The sequence below is a fragment of the Nyctibius grandis genome, chromosome 7 (genome assembly GCF_013368605.1).
Source record: "Nyctibius grandis isolate bNycGra1 chromosome 7, bNycGra1.pri, whole genome shotgun sequence".
Lineage (NCBI taxonomy): Eukaryota > Metazoa > Chordata > Aves > Nyctibiiformes > Nyctibiidae > Nyctibius > Nyctibius grandis.
Genome location: NC_090664.1, coordinates 52,511,330 through 52,527,889, shown reverse-complemented (window position 1 = coordinate 52,527,889; position 16,560 = coordinate 52,511,330). Strand labels below are relative to the sequence as shown.

The window sequence follows — 16,560 nt, the reverse complement described above, 5'->3', positions numbered from 1 at the left end:
GGTTTCCCCAGTTAGTAGGAAAAAAATGCAGTATAATAGGTAGCTGGTATTCAAAACGGAACAAAAACTACACGCAAACAAAAACCTTAAGCCTTTTACTTCTAAAATGGTAAAAAAGCTTAGCAAAAAAGCTTAGCAAAACCAGATCTGGTTTTGTTTTGTTATGTGAACATTTATGTGAAAGCCTCTGATTAAGAAGTAAGCTGATACAGCTGAAAAGGTATGCTTGCTAACCTCAAATTTATTCCTGTTAGATACTATCCATAAAAGTTATATCCCCCAAATCATGACATCAAATAAATCCGTAATGGACAGAATTATCACAAGTGTCCAGTTCACAGGTACAACTTAACATTTGAAGATTGTTCTATATTCTAGTTAATGTTCACTACAGCAACAATTGTATTTAAAAAAAACCAAAACAAAACCAAAACAAAACTAACTTGAAAGAACAAAAGTCTTATTTCCTCTCCAGCTTTTAGACTCAGGATTTATACAAATTAAAAGGGAATGTTTGATTATTTTACATATGACAAAGTTAAAAGGACTAGCTGGCCTGTTTTACTGCTAAAGAAATGCAACCAAACTCTTTCATTTTTAATGAATTAACCCTCCCCAATTTCTGAATCAGAGGTTATAAGGTTACAGTGTCATTCTCAAAATAAAAGGAAAACTTCCCTGTGAACACTAGTTCTCTGAAGCATGAAGCAGTCATGCTCTACTGCACCTCAAAATCTTGATCTCTTGGTGATATGCTTGAGCACGTATTGTTCCTGCCCTGCCCACACACCTAAAACAACATCTCCAGATGGAAAACACAGTACAGAAGTGATGGTTCTTGTCCAGATCTTGACCTGGCACAAAACTAGGACATAGCCCATCTATATCTCTACATCCGTGAAAATGGTCCTTGGTCCAAATAACACAGAAGTGCAATTGCAATCACTTGACGATTGCAATCTGAAAGGAAAACAATTACACAGTGGTATCTTAAGTGTCTACTTTAAATTATGTGCTAAGGGGCTCCTCTCCACAACAGATTAAGGAATAAAAGGGCTTCACAGTCAATGGAATCAGCATCCAAAAAAGTAAGAGCAAACAAAAATACAAGTAGGAAAAATAAAAAGTAAGTCTGCCATTGCTACCTACAACCTTCTTGGAAGTTTGCAACGCCATCATCCATATGATAGGCAGTGTCACATGATACTTGACAGACCCTCCATTTAGACTCAGCAGTTTAAATTTCTAAAAGTCAGTAAGACTTCTAACTGCACCAGATCACCTCTGCCTACACTTCAGTAATTTGGAGAGAATGTTTCAAATACATGGTGTTATCCTACAGTACATGAACTGCAGTCTTTACGATTAGACTTCTGAAAGCGATCCGTGCAGCCCGACTGCTTTCTCTCTGACCATGAGAAGCAGATCTACCCTCCTGACCTCAAGCAGACAGTTCTCAAAGCTGCCTCCTGACTTTGCAGATGCTTCTGCTGTATCATCAATGACCAGGAATAATGATCTGCTTAACAACCACCACCCATAAACTGCTTTAAAACTGAAGAAGCCATACAGGGAAAAAAATACCCAGGACCACAAATAGGACTGTAGGATACACACCATGTTGTAATTATCTAGAAAATGGTTAAACAGAAAGGTCCCAGAGGTATTCAGCCACTTCACTGACACAGGGAGGAGTCAGGTAAAACAAATATTACCAAATCCACCACAGGAGCATACTAACTCATAAGGAAGACCAAAAACACAAAGAAACCCTCCAGGCAGACACATCAAGTCTTCCCACATAACAGCATCACACTTACAGTTAATGCAGAGAAAGCTAACAGCAGTGAGCTACTTGGGGAGCACATACGAGACAGACGTGAGTTCACACAGACTAACTCCACCTTGGGGCAGAGTAAGTTTGTTCTAACCATTCTTCATCAAAAAAGAGGAAAGTACACTCAAACTGCCTGATACTGAGAGCCTTCACCTTTGATATCTTTCCATAAGGATAGCTAGCACACAAGTTAACAGTCACTGTCAACTCATGTCCCAAGTCTTCCACAAGAGTAAGATGTTCAAGCTGTATCAGAGCAATAAGGTAACAGCTAATCTATTAAAATCAGGGGGGAAAACAGCTTTCTTCCAGACAGTGATCATGCAACTCCTCAAGCAAGTTTACAAAGTCTGTAACTGATAACCTAGCAAAGAAGCATGCCCACAGCAGAAGGATGTGGAGAGCCAATTACAAGACTTCAGGCAACCTCCAAATTCTTGCTACTTCTTTCTCAGACACAGTAGCAGCAAAGAACACCACCTACCACAATGTTTAGATGGGCGAGATGGTAAAATTGAGCTATTATTACAGACTGAGAAATGATACTCCGAGAGAGACAACTCCAAAGATGTACTAGGCAAGAAAATGAGCTTGTAGACAATCCAGAAGGAAAAGGAAGTTTCCTCAAAGGATCAGTTCTTGTCCTGATTCTTTTTGATTTATTTGCAAGTTATTTGTCTCCAAGAATCTCAAGAATCTTCTGTTAGATGCCATCTTGTCTAGCTTTAAAAGACAGTTTTTGGAAAAACTGAGGGCTGCTAAACAGATACAGCTACTCCGATAGCTCAGACTTAAATTCTTCATAAAAGACAGTAAGTTCAGCTTGGGTATTAGGATATTAAACATTTGACATAATAAATCACTAAAGTTTAATAAATAAATACTTAAACTCATCCCTCTAGGCTCTCCTCCTAGACCACAGCTTAAGTGACATTCCTATTGCTTTCTTCAGTTTCACAGTAGAAAGTGTTATACAGTTACCTTTTAAATACAGTAACAATGCCATCAGTTCTTAATGTTGATCTCTTACTTTAGTAAGGTAATTACAAAGCAAAAAACAACGACTTCATTTTTATTTGCTAAAACTGCTTGCAAGCACAAACATATACTCCTCCACTAACACTTTCCTTCAGTTTCTCTGGTTTACCATTTTCAGTTGCCCAAAGTACTGCTTGGTGGCCAGCCAAAGCACTGGGGTGTGGAGCTGGGCTTCTGTCCAGCAAATTTAGATGTTTCAGTGATGTTCATGCAGAAAATACCCACAAGGACCTTCCTTTCAGATTATACATAGTTTATAGCCTTTGAAGATTTCTACCATGTCCCATCTTCGGGCCTCCAACAGCGTTGTTAATTCTTGACCCCACCAGCATTGTTCTTTCTCTGATCTTGAGTGTTGGACTGGCCTGACCTTCACAAAACCATTGTTATTCAGCCAGATCCCATAGATTGTTGCTGTTCAACACCATGTACTCTTTAAACAAAGCTCTTTTGTTCTTATTAACCATGTAGTGGTCCTAACAAACACAATGAACCATTAAGAATGGGATTTATCTACTCAAAGTTAGAGGCTGTTCTGACATGTATGCTGACCTTGCACGTTCACCGCATGTCTTCATAGCCAACTGAAGGAAACAGTCATTTCTGTGGCGTGACTCACCAGCCTTAGATGGAGATTAAGTTGTATCCCACAGATGCCATTTCCCCTTTCACTGACTATAATATGTCTAGACATTTACAGTTAGATGAGGAATCCCACTTTATATGACTACTTGTCTTCTCCAACATTGTGCCCCTTAAGTAGAAGGGCCATATTATAGCAAAGGAACACAGCGACTGAAATCCTAGATGAATCGTAGATCACCTCAACAATAGGTGCTATTACAATACAGCAAGCAGAACAGGAACAAGCTTTTCTTACTACAGGAACTCATTACACCGACTGTGAATACACTAAATAAACAAACAGACTAATGTAGGTTAGACAGGACTTCTGGAGGTCATCGCTTCTGCAGACCACCCAAATACTTCCACTGTAAGTCTTAAGAAGGACATAGCCTTTCCCAATGTAACAGTCATTACCAAGAAAGATTGAGTTACATCCATACACAGGAAGTCCTGTTTTTCAGGTCATAGAGTATTTGGAAAACCTTGTCCCTTATGGTTAGTGAGCTCCAAAACAGCTTGATTACCAGGCAGCAACACGTGAAACGGTGGTAGCAGACAGAAAATTTCACCAGATTACAGAAAAAGTTTTCCCTTACTGACACGAAATACTAAAATGGACACTCCTCATTATGAAACACCAGACCAGTAATCTCACAAGCCCTCGTGGAAATGCTCTCTGAAGTAAACATCTGTGATGAGGGAAGCATCTGAAAGGAAAACCAAGGATGAGCTTCTTTCCAAAAATTCAGCATGTGCACACACACACTTTTATCTTGTTTTACCTGACACTATGTTATGAAAACTGTAACTACACGCCTAACTGATCAGTGGGTTTCAAACTTGTCTTCCAGGACTACCCCATAAGGTATGGAGGGTGATCACTGCTGTTGCAATCCCAGTTTCTGGTGCTAAAGGGTAAGTGCTGAGTAGAGCAGAGAATGCTACTGTGCTGAAAGACACCCAACTCAGCATCATTGTCTCAACGCCAAAGTTAACCTGGAAAAGCTGGAAGGTAACAGAAGAAACACACACAGTTACGGAACACCTTCAGATTTGCCGATATCAAGGAAGAGGATGATGCAAAAGACCAGTGTTAAAAGATCTGCCAGAACTTCTGTGGTATGGCTGGCATCCAAGGGCAAGATGATAAATGCGTTACCTCTCTTGCCTCATCTTTCACTGTATAAACCAACACCAGGGCATTAGCTTTACTTACCTGAAAAGCCCCTGATGTAATGCCAAGACACATCTGTTTTATCAGATCAGAATAGAAAGGAAGAAGCTCCATTTGTTATTTTTTAACACTGAACTCCCATAAAAGCAGTACCAAACCCAGCTGATTCTTGACACTTATCATCTGATTCCTGATGGATGGATGCTCAAAGGTGAGCTAGAACATTCATCGTCATTTTCACTGGATAAATTGACAAATCCCAGTCTTGCCTCATGATGATTTTTAAGGGGCTACAAAACTTCGAGGGAACACACACCTCAGAAAATTCACATGTGGACCACAGTATCAAACCCAAAGCTTTCAGGCAATCACTAAGAAACAATAACCCTTCCCAGCATAACAAAATACAAAGTTTGATATGTAATTGAAATAAATTTGCAAGAGGAAGGCATTCAGTCTTAGCAAATTGGGTAAGAACAGCTGAAAAGTACTGCAGAAGGTTAAACTCATACGCCCATATACTCCCATGCTGAAAGTATGAAACAGCAAGGCAGAGTGCCCTTCTCAATGCGTCCCTTGCAGAGGGGAAAAAGTTTTCCATTTTCAAGGGGTGACAGCATATATATCTTCACAATATGAGCAAATATGACAAAGTCACTCTAGAATACAGTCTTTGTTCCCACTGTTAGAGTAAGAATGCACAAGAAAAAGTTATCCCAAGACTTCTCTCTTAGAGGCTAAAAACATTTCAATAGTTCTTACCAAGTAAGAAACCAGAAGTAGTACAACTGGTCTTTGTTGTAACACGAAAACCATCAGGCCTCTGCTGTGACCTTTGTACTACATAAAAACTGTGCAACCTACACTTTCCTCCCTTGGTCTAAATGTGTTTATGAGCTCACTGGCTCTCAAACGCTTTTGATGTGAAAACGTGAGGAATGGGGCAACAGTTTCTAGCCCAACATAAACAGGACTATACTTCATTAAGTATCATGGCAAGTTCTCTAGCTGCCCAAATCTTGGCAGCTCTACAATAGAGTTAAAAAAAAATGAAAAGTCCGAACTACTGCGTACAAGGGAGAGGGAAACCTGATGATCTAGCTCCAATAAGACAGGTTTATAACGTCTCCCCTGCTACTCCCTCACATCACTAGGATTTCAGGTAGTGCTTCTCCTGAATCAGAGGCTGGAAGGCAGCTCTCATACAAGGTATTCATCACTGGTTTTGGGTACTTGTTTGACAACGCAGCCAGCGAAGAGGCAAAACAAGGTAACTAACTACTTGAGTCATACTAACACAGTGTCAAATAGGGTGCAAGCCCACTCATGTCCAGCAAGTTATAATATTTTCTTATCTGAAAAATACTCTTCAACAATGACTGGAGGTGCTCACACTGCCTTTTACCCCTTATTCACTCTCAGCTTCTACTGAAAGTCTTTGGATCCCAGGTTATGCAATATGGTCCACTGGAGCAGGCCAACCACCCAATTTTCACCTAACACTGGCTTGTGATACAGTATTTGGGAACACAAGAAAAACACAATACTAAGTTGAAAATACAACTTTGCCACAGAAAGCTCTTTGGGCAACCCTCCTCTTCCACACTGTCAGCACCATCTTCAAAGGATTTGCTTCTAAGGCCTGAAAATTTTTGTGAACTAAACTGGAATCAAGGACTCCAGCATTCACCCCCAGATCCCATGAGCATCACCTTGATAATACAAAAGCAGTACGAGATAAATATTCTCTGAATACGTCATGCATTTTTGCTTTGAAGCAATTCACACCCAGATGGCAATGACATTTAAACATCTTCAGTTGAGGAGAAAGAAGGTAATCCTTCACAAATGCAAGATCTGAAGCAAAGAAATTTCAGGGAGGTGAACCAATTTTCCAGGGAATCTCCACATCAGCTTTCCAAGCAATCAAGAAACTGAAAAATACTTCTCCTAACTTGTAATCTAGGGATGATACCTACTATCAGGAAACAGTTAAAGTTCTCACAGGAATTGCTCTCTTTTTTTTTTAGGGGATCATTAACTGCTTTGTCTTTATGTTTCCCCAAAAGTGGCCAACAAAACATTGGGAAGGATATTAAATCTTAACTTGCAATTCCAATTTTTTTTTCTTCAAATAAAGCTGTAATGTCCAACCCAGACATGCTTTTAAGTTACAGAAAACTACAGTCTGGTAAAGGAGCTATTTTGAAAAGCTAAAAACCTCTTTTGTAGTGCATATATATAGTACAGTGTTGTTATAAATTGACTTGCCTGGAGGACTAACCAGAGTGCAAGACTACAACCAGCCATCTCAGTGTGATGACTATTGCATTCAAATTTATTTTCCAATTATTTTCTTCTTTGGTCTACGAATTTGGTAGAACCATTTCCTCCGTGAAGGACTATGCCTTTAAAAAAAAAAAAAGGCTACTTAAGGACTTAACAATAAAGACTTTTGCCTAGGGCAAGGGCCAAGCAGGTCTTGAAGAGAAGAATTTCTTCCTTTACCTTATCACACCCTCAAGTTAAGTAGAGAAGAATTGGACAAACCTGTTATTAACTGAGAGGCTACATTTGCTTTAACATCTGAAAAACTCCAATCAACAAACATCCACAAGCAGCTCCTCTAGCTCAGGATGAATTTTGGAATACTTACATGAAACCAGATCAAAATTCAGTTCTCTTTTCCATTCACAGGAGATGGAAGGGGACCACTTCTGGTAGATGATGCAATACTAATGGCCATAGAGTGCTTAATAAAGTTTAAGAGCTGATGGAGTAATACGCTTCAGACCCAAGCCAAACCCCAGGAATAACAGGTAGCGTCCTATCCTCAAGTTAAAGCATGCAGACACATCTTCTAGATTTCTTTCCAGAGAGCAGGTACTATGTCCACATGCAGAAGCCTTCCCCACATCACGTTCACATGAAAACGTCCCAATCCAGCTAAAGACACCAAACCAAGACCTTAATTGATAGTCTATGCCAATATGCCCATACCATAGCTGACAATTAAGGGCTCTCCTTCTCTAACACCACACATGTGCTGATTTAATCAGGACCTCTTCTAGAGAGTCACTGGTCCGTGATTACAGTCAATTCTGTTACTCCATCTCAGTAATGTACTCTGCTGACAGTTACTTCCAGCTGCTGTTTGAGGGGAGCCTAAGCGCTCTAGTAAAAACAAAATAGCTCAGCTCTATTTTCTGGAGGGGGGGGGGGAAGGAGGAATCACTTCAAGCCAGAATTTCTGCTGCTAGATTTCATGCCACAATGGGCTAAGAGTAAGACATTAGGTAAGCCTCATTGGCAGAGCCACTGGGACCAGCTCCATTGGGAAGGGTACAGAAATTCTTTCACAGATTAAGATCTTACCAGAAAAAGCAGTGGAAGGGCAGGGAATGCAAGAAGAATGATGCATGACTTTCACTCGGCCAAGTGCAAACACCTTACCTACACCCTGTGCAGGCCAAAAAATTTCTGCTTAATTGGTACAATGATATTATCCTCCTCCAAGATCCAAGAATGAATGCTTCCTATTGGTTGAGAGCTGCAGGAATTAAGCTCCTATGCTTGGTTGTGTACAAGCAACAGGAGCTGCTCTGAAAAAACACAAGAGTCTTCCAGTATTATGCTACTGATTCCAGTAGCTGGAATCCACTGATCTCAGTGAAGGGAGCTTTTATGTGGCCTGCTCAACTGCCTCAGCCCACATGCCAGTTAGAAGCTAAATTACATTATTCTCTTACAGTTCTGTGGGATGGGTAAGCAAGGAGGGGTGTCCACACTCCTCAGAAATGCAGACAGTATATTAGTTTAAATTTAGCAACTTCGAAGACTAAAAACCTCAAAGCCCATTAAGGAACAGACAATCAATCCTTTTGTAAAGCTGTGAGAACTCTGTTGCGACAGCAGACCCAGAGTCTGATGTGTGTTTCTGGAAGCAAAAGATTCTAGAGCATTCTTCCTGGAAGCCTGGTCTCTCTCATTACCTTGGAGAGAGGCAACACCCCAGTCAAGAATGACCTGGAGGGAACAAGAATAATAAATCCACTTACTGAATAGAGTCAGCACAAGGAAGAGAAATATATATCCTCTTCCACTCTTCTAATGTGGAATCCATTGCATGCTCTGCAGAAGTTAGAAGTTATATTTACTTCCAGCTTGTTAAACCACTAAAGAAATTTCCAGAATATTGTTTCAAATATTTTTCTAGCTATGTGGTAGAAAAAGAAGTATTTGAACTCTTACTAGCGTGTGACGGTTACTGACAAAAGCCTACAGCAGTGATAACAACATCTGGTCCATTACCGACTTAGATAATTTCATTAAACAGAAAGGTTAAATAACGTAACCTTCAAGTCACACAATTGTCCAACATTTCTTCAGGATATAAAAGGAAAGAGTCTTCAGGATTCTGAAAGCTTATTTTGATCACTGTTTCCACATAAACATGATTTTTATTAGTTTATGAAGAAGTGCTGGACAAATACTTTAAAAACAGCTTCTAGGTCATTATGAGCAAAAGCTACATATGTTTTAGTACTAAAACATAAATTTACCTTTAACAGGCAAGCATATCATTTAGCCAAAGGTTAGATAGAGCTTTTCACCCCACAAGAGCTTATACAAACTTCACAAGACAGAGCCACTACATTTGCTAACATACCATTCTTGGGACTGCAGATTGCTGCTTGATATGGAGCAGGGCAGTCCCTGTCTTATACCTTTTACATTCCTCTTGGAGGGTTAATTGCTCTGCACTACAAAATAAGCTAATCCTCATCTTTATGTAGGCTGGGCAAAGTCAAAACAAATTAAGTAACAGATTTGTTTGAAGGCCAGACAAAAATCTGGCCTTAAGTAAGCTTACAGAGCTAAGCTTCAGAGACTGCTATAAGGTAGGTAAGAGCCATTTCCTTTAAAAATTCAGAGTTCAGGATGGGGGGGGAAATGCATGGGTCTCTAAAGAAAACATCACAAAGTCAAACATCTGCAGTAACAAGGAAAAAAAGTGGAATCACTTTAGTAGATGATGTTAGTGCTACTAGAGAAGAGTAATGTGACTGATAGAACGTGAACAACGTGCTGTATTTTGTTAAGATTTGAATTTAAAACAGGAATTACTGAAGTTTCTGTTTTCCTTCAAAGCATTAATATAAGTTTCAAAGGAAAAGAAAAGATCAGATTGCTGTGTCACTGTATGTACCTGAGACAAATTAAAACCAACTAACAGAAAGTAAAGGCAGATCTGGATGTCACCTTATTTCCCCAGATCATTGCCACATTAAATGCACTAACAATTGTAGAGTACACAGATACTTGCTGAAGACACAAGCTGGTAAACAGTAAATCTGCATTCAGCTCAGTGTTTTCCTGAAGTCTATTATAAAGATAATCCAGATCCATTTATTGACTAATTAGAATGAAGAAGAACAATAAGGGAATGCTCATTCCCAGAGCAGCCCTTTGGGGGACAACCCTCCCAACCCCCTCAAAGAGGCTGTGAAGTGTTTGTTCTCCTATTGCTTGCATCTTGGGAGACATGCAAGAAATTAGAACGTTTATCCACTGCGAGCTTCACATTGTTGCAACTTGCTTAGTTTCCCCACCATCCACAGAGTCTAATTTCCAAACTTCACAGGACAGCTCATAACATTTAATTGTCTCTTGACTCCCCTTCCTGGTCAGATCAGACTTTAAAAAGTTTCTTTAATGTGCGGCAAGCAAAGATAGCATCTTCTCTGGGAAAAGCAAAAGGCTGGGGCTTGTCACGAAGAAGAGGTATTCATGGGTCACAGGCAGAGGAAAGCCGCACCACTGGAGTTCAATATGATTCTATAAATATTTATGAGGAGCCAATACTTACAGCCTACATCTACATTAGTAAAATAAAAGGGTGAAAGAACACTCCACAGTCAGTCTAAATCAAGAGAACTGTACCAGCTAGCACTCTCCCAGGCAGTATCTGCCACTTCTCAGGGTTCAGTACAGGCTAGGGACCATTTCAGGTAGGCAGACTAGATGCAGATACTCTGTTTTGGGGGAAATATAAGCTAAGCTATACTAAGGCAAACTGAGCTGTGCCAGTTGGCCTCAGGCAGGTAAACAGACCTTGGCTCAGAATATTTCATTTATTTAGTATAGATGTTGCTCAAGTCTGTGCCAAGTGACACATTCTCCAGCTGAAGCACAGCGTACTTCTCCCTTACCATATGATCTGATGCCTAACGGAAGCATGAGAGATACCTTTGCTTTCACAACAGCCCAGTGTCGGTGCCAGCTGCACAGGTGTATTCTTGATAGGCAAGAGCAGACCAGTGTGCTAGCACTAGAAGCAGCAAGACGTTTGGTAGCTGCTGGAACTGAGAGGCCCCCATGCCTCATGACTGACAAATAAGCAGGACTGAAGAGACTGCCAGCCCATTCCTGCCCTTTATTAGTTACCACTGCTGCTATTTAAGGCCTTCTTTCTGTTTCCAATGTAATGACACCATACCATCTCCTGTCTTATTCAGGGTTAAAACAATATTCCTTACAAATCTTTACACTAAATCCCTCAAAGACATTGAGACTAAACATTTACTTTTATGAATAGATGTTAGTTCAGTGGTATGACTTGTGCCACACTATATAAGTTGACATCTCCAGTTTTCCCACAGCTAACAACAGTTTTCAAATACTTTCCACAATATCTCATGAATAATTTTCCAGGGCAGAAGCATGTGATATGTGCTGTGATTGCTGACCAGCAGAGGGAGATGGGATACTGTAGTCAAATAAAAATCCAATGCAGAGCCTGTCTAAGGATGCCATTAGAACACAACACAGCTCCATTTTTTCTTCTTCTTCCATTGATTTTTACTAGTTTACACTAAGGGAGGCGAGAAGTGAGCCCTTATATATTCTGTTTTAGCTCTGGCACTATTAAAAACCTGAATTCAAATCTCTAGAGAACTTTTTCAAGGCACCAGGCTTTTTGTTTGTTTTTTAAATTAGGAGAAACATTGATTTGAGTAGGGGTGAAACAGATCCAGGAAAGTGACACAGGTGACCACTGACAAGCTTAGAACTCATCAGGTTGTGGGTCATGCCAACAAGCTGCAGGTACCAACTCCCAACAGATTCTCTCATAGTGTGAGAATAAGTATCCTCTGGAATCAAAAGGAAGCTAATACTCTTTGAGAAGAGCTGAAAAGAGTGTCAGTTAATACTGCCATCCCAAATTTGACCTTTCAAGTCAAAGAAGTCTGAATTCTTTAGTCCAGAGTTGACGGTCATTCTCTCTTTTGAGCAGAAGGAAAAACTGCAAAACACTTTCCCTCTGAGACAGTGAAAAAGTCAACACAATCAACCTCCCAAACAAGCAAGCTTCCAAGAGACAGAGAAATAAGTTTCTAAAAACGAATGTGGCAAAACAGAGTAGGGTGAAGTATTCATTAGTATTACACCTAAATGTAACAGATACTCTTCATTAGAGCTTACAGTGCTTGCATAATCAGAGTCCATGTGACCAGTGAAATGCAAGAGCAGATGCAGTTGAAAGATGATCAAAACAGTCAAGAAGTGGAATATATAAAGAAAATCAACAATGTGAACATTTAAACTCTGTAGGACTGATGTCTGTGTGCTTGAAAGCTCTTCCTCTAAGACTAGAGGCTACCTTTTTCCATCTCCAATCACACATCAGGTGCCTTTTCACTACAAAATCCAGTGTCCAGTAAAGTACGTGGAAGAACCCTACGAAAATAAAAGTGACTGTTCCATTGATATCAAGGTGCTTGAGGATGAAAAGTAGAAATCTGGCTTTCCAGGTAAGAGAGGAAATAACCTGACATGAGACACTGGTGACTAACCGTTATGTTCAGCATTGCCTTCTCAGCTACCAGATCAATTAGCAGCAGAAGGTTCTTTGGCACATGGGCAGAATCTTAACCACAGCCCTGCTCAAGTTTTAACATAATACTAGTACTGGATAGGATACTTACCTTTGAGGACTCAGACAAGGTATCAGAGGCAACACACTGAAGCCACAGTGTGCTCAGAGCCTAAATAGAGTCAAGAGATGAAGGAAACACCCTCACTAGTGAGATGCCTGAATAATCAAAAAAATCCAGTGCTGATGTTACAAAGCTGCTTTTTTTTTGTACTGAGCAGTAACTGAAGCTCCAGTGCTTTTAGCCATGCTGCAGAACTCAAGAAGGATGCTGTTGGTCATTGTACAAATAGTCTAATACATGTGCAGTGATCTTGATCCATCCCATCACTTTGCCTGTTGCGCAATGTAAGCTTTCCATCTTTTAGATCACAGCACTCAGTCTTGCGTTATATATGATCATCTGATATGCAAGTGTGAACATTTTGGGACTAAGTCTCTATTAGATGGTTGCCTCTGACTGTGGAAAGTTGAAGTCTAATCAAGCAGTACATTCCAGATCAAAACTAGTTCATGGGCTTAGTTAAGCCAGAACTGGAGCATCTTTAAAAGGAAAAATATACTGAAACAAACAAAAAACCAAAGCAAGCCAAAAAACACCAATTGCAAAATCCAGGAAACAAAGGAAAGCCACAGCTTTCTACCACAGTGCAGAACAGATTACTCCTGTTTCTATAGCAGGCAGCTAATGCCTTCTTTTGGCAAACAAACTCTTCAGACAGAGCCAAGAGTCTAGCAGATGATTTACTGATTAAAAGCAAAATGAGAAACCGAAAACAAAAATTTTCTGGAGAATGTAATAATTTGCATAATTAAGCCATCCATTTCAGTCCTAAATTGTCTTACGAGTACAGTGGGAACAGGCTCAAAACACCTGGATACTCTTTAACTATTATTGCACAAGAATCTTTACATAAAATGTCTTTACGTAAATTCTGGTACCCACAAAGAAGCCAATATAAGTTTGGGCTGTCTGAAAGGTTTTTAGATAGTGATTCCAACTGCAAAACAAATTATAGCCTCTCTTTCTGTTCTGCTAGAAAGTCTTCCCCCAGCTCCTCCTCTAGTATAACATGAAAGACAGAGTTGAAACAATAGAAGTTTGTACAGTCAAAGCACAGCATTATGGGAGAGTTTCTCTTCAAGAGATCAAATTTCATTTAACACTCAGGAAACATTTAAAAAAAGTGAACTGCAAGCAAAGACAGACTGAAAGGAGAATACTCACTTGTAGCGTAGTGTCGAAAACAACAAGCTTAGAGCTTGTTGGAACAATGTCGTAACACTTGTGTGACCTCATGAATCGCACATAAATGTCACTTTCTGATTCTTCAAGTGCTGCAAGTAAAAACATTATGTTGTTTTATTTAAGTAACCTTAAAAAAAAAAGTAAAAAACATGCCAAATCAACTGAACACCATTGCAGAAGGAACCCTAAAGCAAAACTTAAATTCACACTTTCAGATCTGGACAGACAGTCATAGTTTTGCACTTCGCATTTCAGACTCATCTTTCCTTTCAAATCAAATAGAACAAAGACAAAACGCACTGTTCTTCCTTGATGAGAAAGGACTTCCATACTGAAGAGTTATATTTAAAAAAATCCTGTTTTTCTAAGAGCAAACTGTTGGAATGTGTATCTGAACTCTAGTTATGTAGAGGAAGCCGGTTTGAAACCTTAGCAGTGTCAGGCTTGACTAACTCAAGCTCCTTAAATTAATATTTCTCCAATCTCATCTCTGTCCAGTCTACTTTTCACATAGTAATTTTGTATTTTCTAAACAGGCAACAGGCAAGTTATGTAATTGGTTCCATTCTCTTCAGTCTACTTCACATACAGCATCATGAATCCAACACGTTATTTCTAAAATCAGGATCCACTTGGCTGGAGTGGTTTCAGTGTGGCACGTCTGTAGCAAGGACAAGCAATCCAGTCCATATTAAATTAAATTTACTTTGCATTTGTCAGAGTTTAGATGCATATGCATACAATCTTCAGATCTGCTCAAGCATGTTAACTTTTTGTTTTTAAAGCAGTTTGGCCCTCCGTTCCTTACAGCAGGTACCTAGAACTTGGTCAAGGTTAACCCCTCCATCAGATATGCACCCTTTAGACCCCGTAGTAACGCACAGAAACTCGGTCAGATGTTAAAAACTTTAGAAGAGTTGGAGAAAAAAGAAAACAAAGAAAAAACCCTTGAAATACCTAGTAGTCATTGAAGAACTTCCTATTAGGAAGCTAAAAAACTCAAAATCCTTATTTGTTACATTTGCTCAAATTATTTGTCACTCAATAGCTCAGTACAGCTTCTTTAGTCCTACTCTACAGAATCAAAGCTGGACCTCCTCTGCAAGTGGCTGCTCTAGGATACAGGTTGTCTCTTCTATGTATTAAGCAAGGCCTTCATCTTCAACTCTCATTACTCTTTAAAAAAAAGCCTTTTCCCCACTGAAACACAAGCAATGTGAAATAGACATTCCATAGGAATACAGAAGAGAGAGTCCAACTGGGAGAAAGTAGAAGAAAAAAATTGTTGGATTTATGCTCCTATAAAGGTCAGGACCAGAAGTAAATATAGCAGGAGCTAGGAAAAATTGATAAGAGATTACAAAACCACGTGAGCAAACTGATAGGGAAAGGACTAGGCAGACAGACTTGGACGATGCTGGTGGGAAGCAACCTTTATGAGATGATCCCAAAGGGCAACTGGTACTGACTTATAACCAGAAGAGGTTAAAAAGGGTAGTTTGGAACAGAGAAACCTTTCTATAACTCCATAATACGCTAACATCTTATCATCCTGACTTCTGCAATAGCATAAACAGCTACTGTGTACAAAATTAATTTAATGACCCTGCAATAGAGTGAGTTGTGGGGTTTTTTTTGTTGGGTTTTTTGGTTTTGTTTTGTTGGTTTTTTTAAATACACAAACTAGAAGCAGAGAGGGGACGATACACTAAGCATTGAAAACAATATTATAAGAACATTTAGATGACATACCAAGAACTGTGGTCTTTAGGAAGTTAAAGATGCTTTTACAACCATAAACGCAGTCCCTCTGTGCAGTATCAAAGTCCTTATTTACCTTAATTTCAACTCTTTCCATGGGACAGTACACAATGAGAACTGCACTTGAAATGGTAAGTTAAATCACCAGTAAATAAGACTAGCTACTAACATGAACAGTGACCATTACAGAGACACTGCACTGCACATCTTTCCCAAGCACTACAAAAACCACAACAGTAAGCCTACAGAACAGGATAAAACTAATTTCTTCCAGTTTTAGTCCCCTGCCTCTTTCATTAGATACATTCCAATTGCTGCAGCAAGCAAGACAGTGGTCCAACAGTTCTGAATCACCTGTAGACCAAGTCTATTCCCCACGCTGACTGAAACAGAGGTTCTCCAAAACCTTCACCAAGTATCCAGAACCTACTACAAGCGTACGCAGCCAGGGAAGTTACTACTCTAATTCTGAATCTGTACTTCCTATTGAGTCTGTAGCCTTAACAATGTGACTTTATGTACAATTAAGTATGCTACAGGTAGAAACAAGCCTAGGAACACCTCAAATAGTTGATAAACTACAAAACAACCAACTATTTTTAGCTAAAAAAACCCCACTACTCTTAGAGCACATCATTGATCAATACAGTCTTGCCAACTTACCAACAATTATGCTACTTTAATATATTACAATAGCCAGCCCAGTAACTCCAAAGTAGGATGTGTTGCCAGATTTAATCAGGTAAGGCTGATAACAGCAGCCACAGTTAAGAACTCTGTATTGATCAGCACAGTGAAGGTCTGCCTGGAAACTCTCCTCTCACTCACCACACACTCCCACTCTCCAAACACGTAATTTCAACTGGACCTCAACAATCCTCACCCACTTAGGGTGCATGGGATAGGTTAGGTGCTATCTCAGCCTATGTTGTCTTCCA

At 39.7% G+C, this 16,560-nt stretch overlaps 1 protein-coding gene across 1 annotated transcript in view; it reads right to left on the bottom strand.

The window, feature by feature from the left end:
- Window positions 1–16,560, bottom strand: part of LOC137665994 (5'-AMP-activated protein kinase subunit gamma-2-like) — a 116,741-nt gene that overhangs the window by 18,362 nt on the left and 81,819 nt on the right. The window contains exon 4 of the mRNA XM_068405529.1: window positions 13,841–13,950. Coding sequence (XP_068261630.1) covers window positions 13,841–13,950 — 110 coding nt within the window. The remainder of the gene's footprint in view (window positions 1–13,840; window positions 13,951–16,560) is intronic.